The sequence below is a fragment of the Sinocyclocheilus grahami genome, unplaced genomic scaffold, assembly GCF_001515645.1.
Source record: "Sinocyclocheilus grahami isolate Dianchi unplaced genomic scaffold, SAMN03320097.WGS_v1.1 scaffold808.1, whole genome shotgun sequence".
NCBI classification, from domain to species: domain Eukaryota; kingdom Metazoa; phylum Chordata; class Actinopteri; order Cypriniformes; family Cyprinidae; genus Sinocyclocheilus; species Sinocyclocheilus grahami.
This window is the reverse complement of record NW_015505987.1, coordinates 391,245-408,358: the sequence shown is the minus strand read 5'-3', so window position 1 is coordinate 408,358 and position 17,114 is coordinate 391,245. Positions and strand designations below refer to the sequence as shown.

General features: G+C 36.2%; 3 protein-coding genes and 1 pseudogene across 3 annotated transcripts; 3 read left to right on the top strand and 1 right to left on the bottom strand.

Annotated features, from left to right (window-relative positions):
- The first annotated feature begins 86 nt into the window (after positions 1 to 86).
- Positions 87 to 3,264, top strand: LOC107562127 (signal peptidase complex catalytic subunit SEC11A). The gene is made up of 6 exons (XM_016246701.1): positions 87 to 311; positions 700 to 809; positions 1,553 to 1,702; positions 2,254 to 2,373; positions 2,802 to 2,859; positions 2,940 to 3,264. The coding sequence occupies exons 1-6, from the start codon at positions 261 to 263 to the stop codon at positions 2,988 to 2,990; spliced, it is 540 nt and encodes a 179-aa protein (XP_016102187.1). The 5' UTR covers positions 87 to 260; the 3' UTR covers positions 2,991 to 3,264.
- A 775-nt stretch (positions 3,265 to 4,039) lies between these two features.
- On the top strand, positions 4,040 to 4,662 carry nmba (neuromedin Ba). Its single transcript, XM_016246693.1, has 3 exons — positions 4,040 to 4,219; positions 4,300 to 4,496; positions 4,606 to 4,662. Exons 1-3 carry the CDS (start codon positions 4,057 to 4,059, stop codon positions 4,660 to 4,662), a joined length of 417 nt encoding a protein of 138 aa, XP_016102179.1. The 5' UTR covers positions 4,040 to 4,056.
- Positions 4,663 to 7,651: 2,989 nt separating this feature from the next.
- On the top strand, positions 7,652 to 14,577 carry kti12 (KTI12 chromatin associated homolog). The gene is made up of 9 exons (XM_016246692.1): positions 7,652 to 7,902; positions 8,225 to 8,276; positions 9,951 to 10,003; positions 10,263 to 10,318; positions 10,404 to 10,483; positions 12,577 to 12,736; positions 12,841 to 12,903; positions 13,070 to 13,138; positions 14,407 to 14,577. The coding sequence occupies exons 1-9, from the start codon at positions 7,752 to 7,754 to the stop codon at positions 14,548 to 14,550; spliced, it is 828 nt and encodes a 275-aa protein (XP_016102178.1). The 5' UTR covers positions 7,652 to 7,751; the 3' UTR covers positions 14,551 to 14,577.
- A 1,392-nt stretch (positions 14,578 to 15,969) lies between these two features.
- On the bottom strand, positions 15,970 to 17,114 carry LOC107562122 (cholesterol 25-hydroxylase-like protein 1, member 1; annotated as a pseudogene).

The window sequence follows — 17,114 nt, the reverse complement described above, 5'->3', positions numbered from 1 at the left end:
GAATTTGAGTTTGTTGAACAGAATTATCAAAAGTATTATAATTCAGGAGCCATCTATACATACATATATTTAAAATGAAACGACAACCTATCATCTCTCGGTAGTTTTTTTTCTTCCTCTTCTTACCGGAAGTAACGCAACCAGAGAAGTCGCCGCGTATCCGCTAACTATAGCAGTGGCGGCGAAACGTTTGCAAAAAAAGATCAATTTTGCAATTATTTTAATTGACCTTTGTCATACATATTTAATCTACAGACGAAATGTTATCGTTAGACTTCCTCGACGATGTCCGGCGAATGAATAAGCGGCAGGTGTGTATTTATTTAGCCAGTTAGCTCGGCGCTTCCTCTGCTTTGCGCTCTCTTACTACACGTCAGCTTGAATGACAGTGGCTTTAACGTTTATGCATATTATTATTGCGAGTTGTAGAGATGAAGTATGCTTTGAATGACTTTGAATATTTTGTTGTTGAGTAGGTGTAAACAAGGAAGGCGGCTTTTTACAAAAGCTGCTATTCTGTTATTCTGTGCTATTCATTTATATATTAGTACTTTGACTTTAAGGCATTACACTACAAGAGATCTCAAATCTGCATCAATCATCATTATTTTTACTAACAACACATACTTTCGCTAGTAAATTTAAGTAACTGGGAGCCAAAGAAAAGCCATCTGATGTTTAGCTTCTGGTGTTTTTCAGCTTTACTATCAGGTGCTGAATTTTGGAATGATTGTATCTTCAGCCTTGATGATCTGGAAAGGCTTGATGGTTGTAACTGGGAGTGAAAGCCCGATTGTGGTTGTTCTCAGGTGATATTTTGCAGCATGCTTTGTTACCTTTTGCATAATACTGTTTCAGTTGTTTAATTTCAAAATGAGTGATTATCCAGGACTGTTGTACTGCACTGTACTTTTATTTACAGAGCCAATAAATCTCATTTTTTACTGTAGAAACTGGGCAAGTCAGAATGTAAAAGTGAGTGTTAAATGTCCTTATCCAGCAATCACAAAACAAACCCGGAAAACTAAATGCATTGGTAAAAAATGTATGGAAACCCTGATGGTGTTTTCAGTTTATTTATGCATGTGTTATTATGGATTGCTGCACTGTAAGAAAGAAAAAAAAAGCAGAACAACAACAAAAAAAAGTACTGGTGAATTTCTTCCAAGACGTTATCCATTAAATTTATGGAAACTTCCTTAAACTAAAATACAACATAATGCAATGCGTAATTCAAAATACAGGTAAAACGCATTCGAAAAATTCCATCATTTTAGCATTGGGCCCGATTTTTTATAGACTTTTCTTAAAATGTACGTGACTTTAGAGTTTTTTTGAACCTGCATGTTTTAATTTTGAAATCAGTTTATGAATCTTATTTTTTTTTTTTAAGTATTTCTTAAAACCAGCTTTTTGTTGGGAAGCCAAATATGCAACCCACTAGGATGTTTGAAACATAATCGAGGCATATGATTCAAATGCTGCACAAGACGATACAAATTATCACATTTACATCAGTGAAGTGTAATTGTTAATGTCATTATTATTGTAGTGGAAGCATGGAGCCTGCGTTTCACAGAGGAGACCTCCTCTTTCTCACAAATCGTGTTGAAGATCCAATCAGAGTGGGAGAGATTGTTGTGTTCAGGATTGAGGGAAGAGAAATTCCCATCGTACACAGAGTCCTAAAAATTCATGAAAAGTAAGTATCGTATATTTACAAGATGCATGTTTAAAACTTACAAAAATGCAAGTTTTCCTGAATGCGAGAGTGTTCACACGCAGTACATTTTCACCATAGCTTGGGCTGAAAATATTAAAGGTGCTGTAAGTGATTTCTGAGAAACGTTGTTGAAAGTGGATCGGACCGAGCATCAAAACACTTCTAGCCAATCACCAGTAAGGGGCGTGTCCACTCATGATAGGGGAGTTGCCTGTGCTGCAAAGCATGTTTGTGAAGTTGGGGGCGGAGCTATTAAGATAGAGGCGTGATCCTTTTGGGTAGGGGGCGGGGCATGTATGTGTTTGGTGATTTCAACTATAAACAGAGTTTCTCAAAAATCACTTAGTGCACCTTTAATTGAGATGGTGTGCTTGTTTTTAACAAGATCCCAGTCTAATTCACATCATGAAAAGTTTAGATTATCAGGGATAGAGCTGTATGTATTCGTATTAAGTTGTGCCATTTGTGGTTTTCTGATCATACTGCCTGTCTTTGTTCCTTCCAATAACATTGATCTCTACTGATTTCAGAGAAAATGGTGATGTCAAGTTCTTGACGAAAGGTGACAATAATTCTGTGGATGACAGAGGCCTTTACAAGCAGGGACAGCACTGGTTGGAGAAGAAAGACGTGGTGGGAAGAGCAAGGGGGTAAGAATCCCTAGTCATCTTTAAGCAAATAAATCTGATCTAGTTTAGAGTGCTTTCATGTCTGACTTTTCTGCAAGCTCTTTTGGTGCGATTTTACTGGCTACAACTCTCTGATTGGTGGGACTTTCTGCACAGCAAAATGGGCAATGTAGTTTTACATTAAGAATTCCACTGTTAAAAATAAGTTAAAATTATGTGGGCTGATGGCTTCAACAAAAGCATATACCATTGATTAACAACTTCATAGCTCACAACAGATTTGCCTGTAAAGGTTTATATAGTTTATTGTTAAAAATCTATTTCCCCATGGAGAAAGTTTTACTTCCAGAAGCCAACTGTTGCACTCTAATGTAAGTTCTATTTATTGCATGTCATTACATTGCTTTGCACATGTCACTGTATTTCTGATCACACGTCCTCTATGACAGGTTTGTGCCTTACATTGGAATTGTCACAATTTTGATGAATGACTACCCCAAATTTAAGGTATGTAATGAATCCTGTTTAAATTATGAGAAGTTGTTACATCGCAGTTGTTCTAACACTTGTGCTTTGTTCCCTGACAGTATGCTGTACTGTGTTTGCTCGGGCTGTTTGTTTTGGTACACAGAGAATGAAGAATTTTGAGAGTAGCGCCATCAGGGAACACGCGTCCCTCTTGTGACCAGTTTTTATGGTGTTTTTTCCTGCACTTGCTCAAGGTCAAATTATAATTTTCTCTGTTTAATGACAATGCAAACACAAAAACTACTGGAAGAATTTGTATTTGTTACTTTTCCATGTCATACCAAATTCAGTTTTTGTTTGATCTGACTTTACAGCTGTACTTGCACCATATGTCAAGATCTAACTCTTTCTTAAAGGCTAAATTTTGTATTGAATAAAAATGTTGAGCCAAATTTGAAAGTGTATTCTTTTATAAATTAATTCTTGTTCATTCTCTTAATTTCTTATGAAAAGTGTTTTTGTATTATATTAGGATTCACACACTGGGGGGGGGGGGTAAGGTGTAACATTTTTTACTCTGAAATTGCTAACATTTCACCAACAATTACAATGAAATGGCACGTAACACAATGAATTAAAGGTGACATTTTGAAGTAGAAAAACACAATGAACCAACACCAGCAGATGACATTGCACCCCAAATCATCACAGACTGTGGAAACTTAACACTGGACTTCAAGCAACTTGGGCTATGAGCTTCTCCACCCTTCCTGCAGACTCTAGGACCTTGGTTTCCAAATGAAATACAAAACTTGCTCTCATCTGAAAAGAGGACTTTGGACCACTGGGCAACAGTCCAGTTCTTCTCCTTAGCCCAGGTAAGACACCTCTGACGTTGTCTGTTCCTCAGAACCATTCTGTCTTTATTACATGCATGCGATTCCTAAGCTTTATGAATTCGCAACGCCTCAAAACGTTTTTTAATTATATATTTCAATTCAATTCAATTCAATTGCATGCGCACAGCCAACGCACGTCACATAGTGTTTCCCATCCTCAATCAAACAGACTAAACATTCGCTGTCGTTATGCGAGTTCAGTGACTAAAACTATGACCTCAGAGCCGTTTGGCATCCCACCCCACTGTGCCCCTATAAATACCGCCTGCAGAAGAACGAAGAGCGCTTGCGATCATTGAATCTGAACGGAGGAATCCATCTACAGTTACTTGAGAAGATGGCTGTGAGTTCTGAAGATGGACATTGCAAATATAGACTGGTTGCTTTCATTATGCTTTTTAACATATCGTTAAGCACCGCAGTCAGTCTCGATTTAACGGAGCTGCGAAATAAAGTTTCCAAAATAAATGTGCATCCACGTGGGAATCTCTGGGCAACAGGTATGTTTTCATTTAATCTTGAATTCAGTGGTTGTGCAATTACAGTACAACTACTAAATCCGTTTTTTGGACTCCTTCAGGTCATTTCATGGGCAAGAAGAGTATCCCAAGCAGCCAGTTCCAGGACTCTCCATTCTCCTCAAAGCTTCCCAGGAATACTATGGGAGAATCAGGGAGTTGGGGGGATTTGAGGGAGATGATTACTCGGGAGGTGCTCAAAGTTGCTCTTCAGGCTCAGCTTGAAGATCCAAAGAGGACACAGGATCTTTATAATCAGGTGATTAGAGCTATTTACAGAATTGGTCAACCAAATGCACCTAAAGTAAAGTGTTAAAATAGTACATTGATGCTTTGTGGTTATACATTTTCTTCATTCATTTTTTCAGGACACGGACTTCATGGTAAAGCTTTTGAAAAACTACATTGAAAAAAGGAACCTATAGTGACAATGCTGCTGATATAATTGTAATAAAATGTTATTTTGACAAACCTTACAGTTGTGTACACAATCTATATGCGTTTGGTAGATATGCTTATTATTAATATTAAGATGCATTTTCACAGCTGTTAAATGTTGAAATGGCAACAAAATATTTTTTTTTTCATTCAACTGCTGTAACTGCTGGATATCTGAAAGAATATAATGAATGTGTGGCTGGATTGATGAATGAATGAATGAATGAGTGAATGACTGCGTTATAGGTAAGTTATTTAAAAATCTGTATTTTAAAAAACAAATGAAACCACAAATCAGTCTCATTTTACTCTATTGGACCTAAGATTTTATTATTATCATTTTCTTTCAAATGAGCAACTATGACTAAGCAGACATCTCATAGAAACTAACAAACAACAGTGGAAGGATCAAACTCTAATTTCCCATGCAAGGCTTTTGAGCATTTGTACATGAGGTAAGAAATGCGTTTTGTTTGTTTGATTATTATTATTATTATTTTTGTATCGTTTTATTTTTTATTATGCATTTATTTATTTAGTAATCATATTTTAATAACCTTTACAGTTGTTCTTGAATAGTAATGTGAGGCTGGGTACACTGGGCACTTTTTGGTAAAACATAGAGCACCATTAAAATGTGTCTGCAGACTGTGAACAAAATGTTTATTTATTTATTATTAACAATTATTTCTAATTTAATTAATAACATGTACATAGGCCTAAGTATTACAATTATTGAGATTTGTTTTAGACTTTTAGAATAAAAAACTGAAACTGAACATAAATGTAACATTAACATGGATTAAAATAAAAATACATACATTAAAAAGCAACTTAGCTTATTAAAACTCATTGCCATACAGCCTTGTGTGTGTGTGTGTGTGTGTGTGTGTGTGAGAAGGGAGAGATCCTCATAAGCAGTCTCGACCAAAAAAAAAATGTAACTGGGTTTGCAATGTAATTATTTAAAATTGTAATTAATGTGCAACTGTACGTTTTAATTGATAATAGCTGTAATAAAATGAGTGTGTGTAATGTGTGTGGTGGTTGTGTGGGTATGTGCACATTTATGGATGCTGCATTCATGCACTATAAATAAGACATATACTTGTACAAGCAACTTAAATTCTTTAAATAGCCTATTGTTTGTTTAATGTACCATTTTAATGAACGGCAAGCAGAGGCGGACAAAGAACTCAACTCCATTACTTGAGTGAAAGTACAGATACTGCTGGTCAACTACTACTCCATTACAAGTAAAGTTGTAAAGACAGATTTTTACTTAAATAAAAATACAGAAGTACTTGCTTTTAAAAGTACTTAAGTACCAAAAGTAAATTTCCTTATTTATGTCAATGCACTGTTTTATTGTTGTATGTAATACTTGCAATACTTCTGAAGCAACTTAAAATACATTACACCTGCTGAATACACTGACTAGCTTGTAGTATCTTTGGAATAAAGAGCTTTTAGAATGTTAATTATGGGGGGAAAAATTAACACCCCTACCCACCCCCCAAAAGCAGGATGGTAGTGATCTCATACAGTCCTGACAGTGTGCACACACATCTATGTGTAGCCATTCATCCACATTTGAACAGAGTGGACAGTGAAATCCTGTAAATACAGAGTGATAAGAAAGAAAGAAAAATCAAACCTGCTTTAAAACCCAGCAACACAACTGTAGCTGTACAACTTTACAACAGCAACACTGCTTTAACAAAAAAGCAAAACAGCAAGACTTATTTGACATCAAAACAAAAATGGTAAAAATGCTGTCTAATCGCTCTCACTGTACTTTGATGTCCCACACAGAACAGTCTGTGCAGTGCTGCTTCAAGTCCAACACCTATTGTGTTTTATTAGGAGACGCACAACAGTTCTTCTGTAGCTTTATAGGTAATATTTTCACTTACACAATTGAGCAAAATCAGACAATATTGTGTCTAATATATACCACAATATTAACTTCTTATTATTGAATTGTTGTAAATAAATATCACATTTGCAGCTGGTCAGTGTTCAAAAAATGCTGGGAAATCTCTTCATGTAGCCCTACAAGAGTGATTACTGATAAACTGTCTGAAAAAAAAGAGAGTCACGTTTAGTCACCCACTGACTTTCAGAGCTGCTACATAGTAACGACTTTCTACTTCGAGGACCTTGATAGAAAGGTAGTGGAGTGAAAAGTACAATATTTGTCTTTCAAATGTAGTGAAGTTAAAGTCATAAATTCCCAGAAAAAATAATACTCAAGTAAAGTACAGATACTCAAAAAGTGTACTTAAGTACAATACTCAAGTAAATGTACTTAGTTACTGTCCGCCTCTGACGGCAAGGCTATTCATTAAAATATCTTTAAAAAGTCAGTTCATAAAGGTGTTCCTTTCAGCCATAAAATAGGAACACAAATAAATGGTCTTTTTCATAACATACGTAGTTTTGCTAATTATTTAGCAAATCTCCGCATTTTATCTTACAGAGACAACCAGTATGTGATAACCCTGACTGCACACGTACATCACAGAGATGTCTATTTGACGTCTGCATTTACATCTGCAAGACGTCTATAGGATTTTTCCTACCAGATGTCAAATAGACGTTTAGAAGATGTCTTTAAGATGTTTATGATTTAGAATGCATGTAAAACTGACATCTCAGAGATGTTTATCAGATGTTTTTGTACACGGCAGATGCAGACGAAGCGATCTTTAACAGACATCTTGCAGATGTAGGCCTACGTCTGCTATCTGGGAACACATATAGCTGTTCAATAATAAATCTGAAAACACAATAGCAGATCTTATGTTTACCCATCTCTGTTAAATGATTTAGCCACCTTTGTAAACTCAAACCACTCAAATCAGTTAAATAACATATCAGGTATTATGGGAACTGTTTAAAACGTTGACACACTCCAACCTCATCTGGAACGTTTTACCTTCTGACCACAGGCCTGTAGAGGGCAGCAATGCACTGGCCATATCAGCACAATACATGAGCGCGAAGAAGAAAATCTCCCATGCAGCTCTGTAGAGAAGTATGAATCTCCACCCGTCATCCAGACTTTAATATAATGCCTTTAATATTAATGTGTGGTTACCCGTGCAGTGGTAAAACCCGACGAGCCAATGAACTGAAAGAATACTTCACGCAAAATACAGAAAGAAAGGTTCATATAGTCGGAGATGAAGATCAAGATATTGACAAGAACTCTGTATATGCAGGTGAGAAGCTGCTGAAAGTTCATGATGCATCGAGTTTTAAAGTATTGACATAAGTGTGTGTCAGGACCATAATGAAGCCAAGGGTCAATCTTACTGAGAAACACATCCCTAGTTTGAAACAGTATTTCACATGTTCACTTTTTCCTGGTTAAAAAGCTCTTAAACCTGCCTGAGATGGTTTGCTGGTCTTACCTGTATATGGTTTAAGCTGGTTTATCAGACTTCTACATTTGACATTACGGTTGACATTTTAAAATGTATGCTTCCAGCTCTTTGTAATTGATCTGAATCTAACTGCAACAATAATGACATTTGGCTACAGATTCACAGAAAGAGAAGAATCTGAGAGGAGCACTGAGAGCTGAAGTGGAGAGGTGATTATTTCTCTTAAAATATCTCTGCTCTCATTTAAAGATGTGAAAGAGTCAGACTCAAGCATAAGAATGACGGGCCAATGACAAATTAGGATGTTCAAGATGATAAAAAGAAGAAACATTTAGAACAAACTAACTTAAAAGGATAGTTCACCCAGAAATGAAAATTTGATGTCTATCTGCTTACCCCCAGGGCATCCAAGATGTAGGTGACTTTGTTTCTTCAGTAGAACACAAACAAAGTGTTTTAACTCAAACCGTTGCAGTCTGTCAATCTTATAATGGAAGTGAATGGAAATCACGGCTTTGAGAGTAAAAAAAAACATACACAAACAAAACCAAATTAAACCCTGCGGCTGGTGACGATACATTGATGTGTAAAGACACGAAACGATCGGTATGTGCAAGAAACTGAACAGTATTTATATAGTTTTTTTTTACCTCTTATGCACTGCAATGTCTGAACTGTCCTGTATGGAACGATATTCCAGACAATTTTCAAATAGAATAGCAAATTGTATTTTCAATTGCGTTTTCAATATGTGGACGCATAAATTGTGACATAATCCAAATGCAATTGCATATCCTGCATTAGCGTTTGCATTTTCGCTTTCGCGAACGCACAGTGACTGCCAAATTATACAATTTCCTATTCTATTTGAAAATTGTCCGGAATATCGTTCCATAGTCCTGAGCGCATCCTCGACAGCCGGCACGTGACGCTTCTTCTTCTTCTTGCTTTACGGCGGATTGCAGACTTATAAGTGCATTACCGCCACCTATCTCTCAAATGGAGAGATATGGACTCGTCACGCGCAGACTGTTCAGGACAGTTCAGACATCGCAGTGCATCAGAGGTAAAAAACTATATAAATACTGTTCAGTTTCTTGCACAGACCGATCGTTTCGTGTCTTTACACATCAATGTATCGTCACAAGCCTCAGGGTTTAATTTGGTTTTGTTTGTGTATGTTTTGTTTGACTCTCAAAGCCGTGATTCCCATTCACTTCCATTATAAGACTGACAGACTGCAACAGTTTGAGTTAAAAAAACTTTGTTTGTGTTCTACTGAAGAAACAAAGTCACCTACATCTTGGATGCCCTGGGGGTAAGCAGATAAACATCAAATTTTCATTTCTGGGTGAACTATCACTTTAAAACATATGTGCCAAATTGTATGTGCCACATGTATCCATGTTGGTTTTTTGAAAAACATTTATGCTATAGTGAATATCAAAACATTTTAGGATTTATGAATTACTGCATTTGTCCAGAACAACTTGTTTGTTTATTTGTTTTTTTTAATTGATTTGAACTGATTTTGCACCAAGAATCACCAGCTCTGTAATAAACAAAGCAAATATGTCTAATCTTATTTACATGTTTAACATTATGGATTCCACGAAAATAATTGTTAAGGTTAATGTGTGAATACAGTTTGGTCTAAAGTTGGAATACCACTTGTTATAGAAAAATGAAGACGAAACGTGCTGTTAAAGCTCTTGCTGGGATGAATTTTACACTAATAATTATATTTGTTATATATAAGTGTGTAATTATTTTAATAATGCATTTTTATAATTATAATTGTAATTATGCACTTGCTTTAGAGTACAGTGAGCTACTTTTGATTGAAATAATTTTTCTTTGTACTTCTCTCTCTTTGTATATAGGAAAGTCAGTAAAGACGACATTGTGATTCTTGATTCCTTGAATTATATTAAAGGTAAATCAGTGTTTGTTCTGTTAAAATGAATACCTCTGTGCCTTTGATATTCATATAAAGCTAGTTGTTTAATTTGTTTTGACCTTTAGAAATTATTGATCCTGTACAAGAGTACAACACATTTCTTAATGTTATATTGAGTGACATACAGACTTCAGCATTATAATAACAGAGCTTGGTCTAAAAAGCTGGTGTTGCATGCGGCACTCTTGATTTCAGTCTGGCATTAGATTAAGGACTCATTTAGTTTCATTTCTAGGCTACAGATATGAGCTGTTCTGTCTTATCAAACATACACAAACACCCCATTGCTTGGTAAGTAAACTCCTAAACCTCATCTCAGACACATTTAAAACTATTTTTATATGCACTACTTAACGTAACTCTATAACTCCTGCAGGTGTACTGTTTGACGTCAACTGACGTGAGCTCAGAATGGAATAAAGGCAGAGAGGCTGATTCTCAGTACACACAGGAAATGTAAGCATTTGTTGCTTTGTTTCAGTGTAGTTACAGTGGGTATAGAAAAGAATCACCCCCCTTTAAAATAATCACGTATTTTGCTTTTCAGTCTGAAATGAAGATGGACACAGTTTTTGTTTTATCCAGCTGTATTTACTCAGTGCAATTTATAACATCTAAGTGAAAGATATAACACCAATATGTCAGGGGAAAAAAAAGAAAACAGAGTTGGAAAAATGATCACTCTGTATTTTATTGAACCACCTTTTGCTTTAATTACAGCCTTTAGTCTGTTGGGATATGTCTCTGCTAACTTTGCACATCTAGACTTTGCAATATTTGCCCCCTCTTCTTTGCAGAACTGCTCAACTTCAGTTAAATTTGATAGTGACTGTTTGTGGTCTGCAGTCTTCAAGTCATTCCACAGATTTTCAATGGGGTTTAGTCTGGGCTCTGAGTAGGCAAAGCAAGGACATTCACATTTTTTGCTGTGTGCTTTGTTTTGCTGTGTGCTTTGGGTCATTGTCATGTTGGAAGGTAAATCTTCTTCTTATTGACAACTTTCTGGCAGAGGGCAGCAGATTTTCCTCAAGTATTTGACGGTATTGTGCCCCATCCATGTCTCCTTCTATCCTGACAAGTGTTCCAGTCCCTGCTGCAGAGAAACACCCCCATAACAGGATATGACCACCTCCATGCTTTACTGTAGGAATGTTGTTATTTGGATGGTGAGCTGTATTGTATTTCTGCCAGACATTTCATTTGATGTTGAGGCCAAATAATTCAGTTTTAGTCTCATCTGCCTCAGAATCTTCAAGGTGTGTTTTGGCAAAGCTCAGTCGTGACTGCATGTGGCCTTTGTTGCACTACCAAGCTAATCAAACTGACCACAGCTGATCATAGTTGAAAGTCAAATGGCTTTGTGTGCCATTGAGAAGGTGATTAGCTACACCTGATTGAGTTTACAAGTCATTTTTAGGAGGGGGGTGATCCTTTTTCCAACTCGCTGATTCTGTTTTTTTGTTTTGAAAATTTTTTTCTGACATATTGGTGTTATATCTTTCACTTTGATGTTATAAGTTGCACTGAGTAAATGCAGCTGGATAAAACAAAAACTGTGTCCGTCTTCATTTCAGGCTGCAAAGCAACAAAATGTGATTAATTTAAAGGGGGCTGATTCTTTTCTATACCCACTGTATATTAAAGGAATAGTTCACCCAAACATGAAAATTTGCTGAAAATGTTCACCCTCGTGTAGATTCATTTTTCTTCATCTGAACAGATTTGGAGAAATCTTATCATTACTGCACTTGCTCCCCAATGGATATCTTCTGCAGTGAATGGGTGCCGTCAGAATGAGAGTTCAAACAGCTGATAAATCAGCTAAACTTTTTGATGATGGATTTGTCCGCGATCTTTGGGTTACAAGTCTGAATCTCTTAACCATTAGGCCATGACTGCCCTGTTCAGTTGTTTGAACTCTCATTCTGATGGCATTCATCCACTGCAAATTATTAGCAAATTTCCTTTTTGGTTAACTATTCCTCTAATTGTGTGTTTCAGATATTAGATGTACATTTATCGTTCAAACATTTAGGTTCAGAAAGATTGTTTTTTTTAAAGAAAGTAATACTTTTATTTAGCAATGTTACGTTAAATTAATCAAAAGCGTCTGGTATGTTACAAAAGATTTCTATTTTAAAGGAATGCTGTTCAATGAACATATTATTGTTTAAAAGAAAAAAAATGCAACACAGCTGTTTTCAAAATTTATAATAATAAATTGTTTCTTGATCAAATCTCACCAAATCCGCTGCTGAAAACTAATCTTATCCATCACATAAAAAAAAACTTAAAAAATATATTACAATAGAAAAGTTATTTTGAATTGTAATATTTCACAATATGTGAAAAATTCACAACTGTTTTTACTGCTTTTTAACTAATACATGCAGCCTTGTTTGAGCGTAAGAGACAAAATTAAAAAAATCTTACTGGCCTCGAAACTTTTGAATGGTAGTGTGTTTTCAAAAAGTTCATAACATTATCAAATAAAGATTCTGAATATATTATCTAAATGTAACAATGTCTTCTGGTCTTTTAAACAACAGTCTTGATGCGCTAGTACTGCGTTTTGAAGCCCCTGATTCAAGGAATAGATGGGATAGTCCACTCTTTACTATTCAGCAAGAGGACTTGCTTCCATTTGAAGCCATCTGCGATGCACTTTTCAAAAGAAAAGCACCACCACCTAATCAGTCCACGCAGAGCGTAAGAGTGCTAGGAATGCATTATGGATGAGAATATAGCAGCATTATGTACTTTTTATTGCCCTTGAATGGATATTAGAACCTGTTTCTCTTTGCCTTTTACAGCAACCGCTCTCATCCACAAACTTTCTGTACGAGTTGGACAAAGTTACTCAAGATGTCCTAATGGTACGATTTCCATCACCTTTAGGTGTTCTGTTATAAAAATAGAAAGCATTCAAAGTCATTCTTTCTGTTTCATTGCCGACAGGTGAGCGTTTATAGTTTGCATTTGCATAGCAAAACCATTAGTATCAATAGTATGTGTCGTCATATGGGTTGTTTTATGTCTCAGGCTGTTCTTGAGTCACAGAAGACCAGCGTCCCTGGAGATCTCGTTTCCATTCCTGGAGCCACGGAAAAGATATCCTTTATTCTTGCATGTTTAGCATATCTTTAGCTTTGAATTACTTTCGTTTTCTTTTTTTCTTTGTTTTTTTGTGGGAGGAAATGTAAAATTGTTGTCTTGCTTTTGCTAAGCCACCCATCATAGCTATTTGATATTTCTCACTGTGACAACACAGAAATGCCCTGCTATACACAGGCAAAGCTTTAGAAACGCTTACAACATGAAACCAGGATCAAGCCTGGAACTTTAATAAGCTCGACTGCAACTTCCTGACAGAAAGTTGATCCGTTTAATGTTAATTGAAGTTGTGTTGTAGTAATAAGTTGGACCTATATGAATGTAATGAATACACAAACATCAAAGAATGTCATTTCTTTCTGATGCAGTTGCAGTTTGGTGGCCGTCCGTAACTGCTTTAGCATTTAGACACGTAGAGAGATGGACCAGTGCAGGTGGCCCTTTGAAATAATACTTCATTCAAATGGGATATTATTAGAAATTAATCTATACTCATTCTTTGTTGTCTTGCTGCTAGGTTTCCAGCATACGCTACCACTCAAAAGTTTAGGAAGTGGTTAGTGAGATTTTTTGTTTTTGATGTCTATTATGCTCACCAAGGCTGCATTTAATTGACCAAAAATATGGTGATATTGTGAAATGTTTAATAACTTTTTTTAAATTTCAATATTTTTTTTTTATGTAATTTTGTTCTGTGATGGCCAGTGCTGAGTAGTAACTGCTTACATGTATTCCGGATTATGTAATTCGATTCCAAAAATTAAATACTTGTAATTAGATTGTATTACATATTAATAAAATGCTTATAATTTAATTAATTATTAGCTTTTCATCAACTCATGAACCCCAGTTTGGGAAACCCTGGCATAATGTAATGTTTAATACATTTCATGACTTTGATAACAAACAATGGAATATATTACAGAAATAAAGATTAGTCAGAATACATTATCTAATATGTGTAATCCAATCAATTACATTGCTAACTACAATTTTCGACGTGGAAATTGTAATCAGCAATGAACTACAAGTTGTAAGTAATCTATCCAGCACTGGTGATGGCAAAGCTGAATGTTCAGCAGCCATTACTTCAGTGTCACATGATCCTTCAGAATACATTCTGATATACTGATTTGGTGCTTGAGAAACCTTTCTTATTACCACAGTTAAAAATAGTTATGCTGATTAATATTTTTGTGGTACTTTTACCACAAATACTTATGTACATTATTGTACCAGCCCAGTTTTCTTAACTTCTTCAATACATTGAACTCACAAGAAGTCTTAACATGGTGGAGTTGAGGAAACTCAGACGTCAGTTCATCAGTTACACCAAGATGCATCCGACAGAGAACATTGGACAGATTGCCAATATGTTTGTGCAGTATCTTAATAAGAGCATGCACTAACAGTTTTTTTTTTTCTTTTTTGTAATTCTTAAGGTCATATTTATTGTTTTCAAGTTTCAAGCATTTTAACAATGTTTTGAGTGCAATAAAATTTGAACTCTTTTAATGTCTTTCTATATTTATTGATGTGTGTGAATCCAACTTTACTCCCAACACCTAGACCGGTCACAATAGTGCATGATTATTTTTTTTTTCCCCTCATTTTCCTCAGTAACAGGGAACAGGCTGGGAAGCGTTCAGCTGTAGTCTGGATGTTTGTCTTCATTGGTTCACAGACCTTGAAATGAGCATAAGGTTTGATTGAAGTCATCAATGCGTACATACAGATGTTTTCATGCTTCAGACGTGAACAGGCTAATGAAATGAACCATAAAACTCATTGAGACGCTGACTATTAGTGTTTTTCATGCAAGTCTTTTGTTTATGCCTCTGGGCAAATGTAAACGTTTGGAGAGCCATATTGATTCTTCTGTGCGTGAGTCAGGCCAGCTGTTTATGTGCAAAATTATAATCGTATAATTTCATTTGAAGAAAGCATGCACTCCAATAACTTCTGTCATGACCTCTCAGACTTGTTTGCATCGTGAATATAGCAACATTTGTATTGTGATGTATTTTGGTTACATCTTTGTTGGGCTTTTTTTTTTTTTTCTTCACATTTATATAGTCCACATATATCTAGTCTTTTTTGGCCACATTTAAAATATATATCAAAATATTTTTGGTTAGTTATTGGCTAAAAAAACTTATTTATTCATCCCCATTTCAAAGAGATTTGCAAGTTGATATTTAGTAATGGAATATTTGACCTTTTAATCTGTAATAAATTATTGGTAGTGATTTGGAGGATTGAGGGTATCAAAAATACCTTTCTCTTTAAACCTCGCAGGCTCAGTAATCGGGTTAGTTACTAGATATGATGTCTTTTTACTTAACTACTGTAAAGCTGTAAAATATCAGACCATTGGCTGTAACTAATGCGAAGACAAGGGTTGTTATGTGGTACCACTTTCTGGCCGCTACTTACTGGAATAATAATTCAGACATCAACAACAACAACAAAAATCTATTTCTTTCTGCATTCCTCCTCTAATAAACCTGGAATTGCATATTACGAATATTGTTGGCTCTTTGACAAATTGCTTTTGTTCCTCTTTTGTAAGTCGCTTTGGATAAAATGCTTAAATGTAAATGTGTGGCTTAGATACCGTATAGGGCAACAAATTATTTGTATAATAAAAATGGACTACATATTTAATATTCTGAAACTTGCACAACAAAATATAGAAAAATGTTCTTTATTAATTTCAGCCATATAGAATGCAGACAGAAATACAAGAATAGAAAAATAAAAATTTATAAAAGTATTTAAATGGTCTATACTTACACATATTAAAGGTTTAAAACCAATTAAACTGTCTACTGTTCTTTATCAATTTTCTTAGTCCATTTCACTGTTACGGCAGTGCCAAAGAATCTGTCCCAGTGACTAAAGAAAGGTGCAAAGTTGCTGCTGGGTTTCTGGTGATGTATGTCATGGGCCATTGCTCCTCCAAGAAGCCCAAAAGGAACCACACTCTTAAAAATAAAGGTGCTTCACGATGCCATAGAAAAACATTTTTGTCTAAATGGTTCCATAAAGAACCTTTAACATCTGAAGAACCTTTCTGTTTCACAAAAGGTTCTTTGGGGTGAAAGAAGGTTCTTCAGATTATAAAAAGGTAAGAAAGAGATGGTTCTTTAAAGAACCTTTGACTGAATGGTTCTTTGTGGAACCAAAAATGGTTCTTCTATGGCAACGCTTGAAGAACCTTTTGAAGCACCTTTATTTTTAAGAGTGCAGGTGGCTGGTCTTCCACAAAACAGTGAGAGTCCATATGGTCAGAGGATGGCACTTGAGCAGGATGGGATCTATGTTACTCCAGAAGCCCACTGTCATCAGCTCCACAACGCTGAGGTGCTGGGTGGACCAGGAGAACGGCGAGATGTAATCGTGATGGATGGCGTAGACCCATCTGTACAGGTGAGGATTTTTGTGGTGCACCAAATGCCAGAAGAAGTACTGGGCGTCAAAGATGAGCACAACACCCAACCCGCCGGCGATCAGTTCCCATACTGTTGGAGCAAACGCAGGAAGTGGAGGCGTAGGCAGCACTGCATTGGTGATCAACACAGCCGGAAGCACAAACACTAGATGATGGTGGGACGGCGCTCTTTTTGGATCTTGTACTTGAAGAGAGGAGATATCTCTCCCAAGACATCCAGGATGGTGAAGGGGACGCTGAAGATGACGTAGCTGGAGAAGGCGAGCAGCACTGGGAAGAATGGAGACGAGACCAGGGTGAAGTGCTGGAACAACAGGTAGTCTCACAGGGGCTGGAGGAGACTGTCTGAAGCTGTGGAGGTCAGGAGCTGAAGAGCAACTTCAGTGATGTTCCACATCCTGCTGCTAGATTGAGCAAAGGCAAGTGAATGCTAATGGGAATAACCCAGCCCTATTTATACTGCTGAGCCATACTTAGACCTCCTATCAAGCCATTATTGGGCACTTTCTCTTCGGTTTT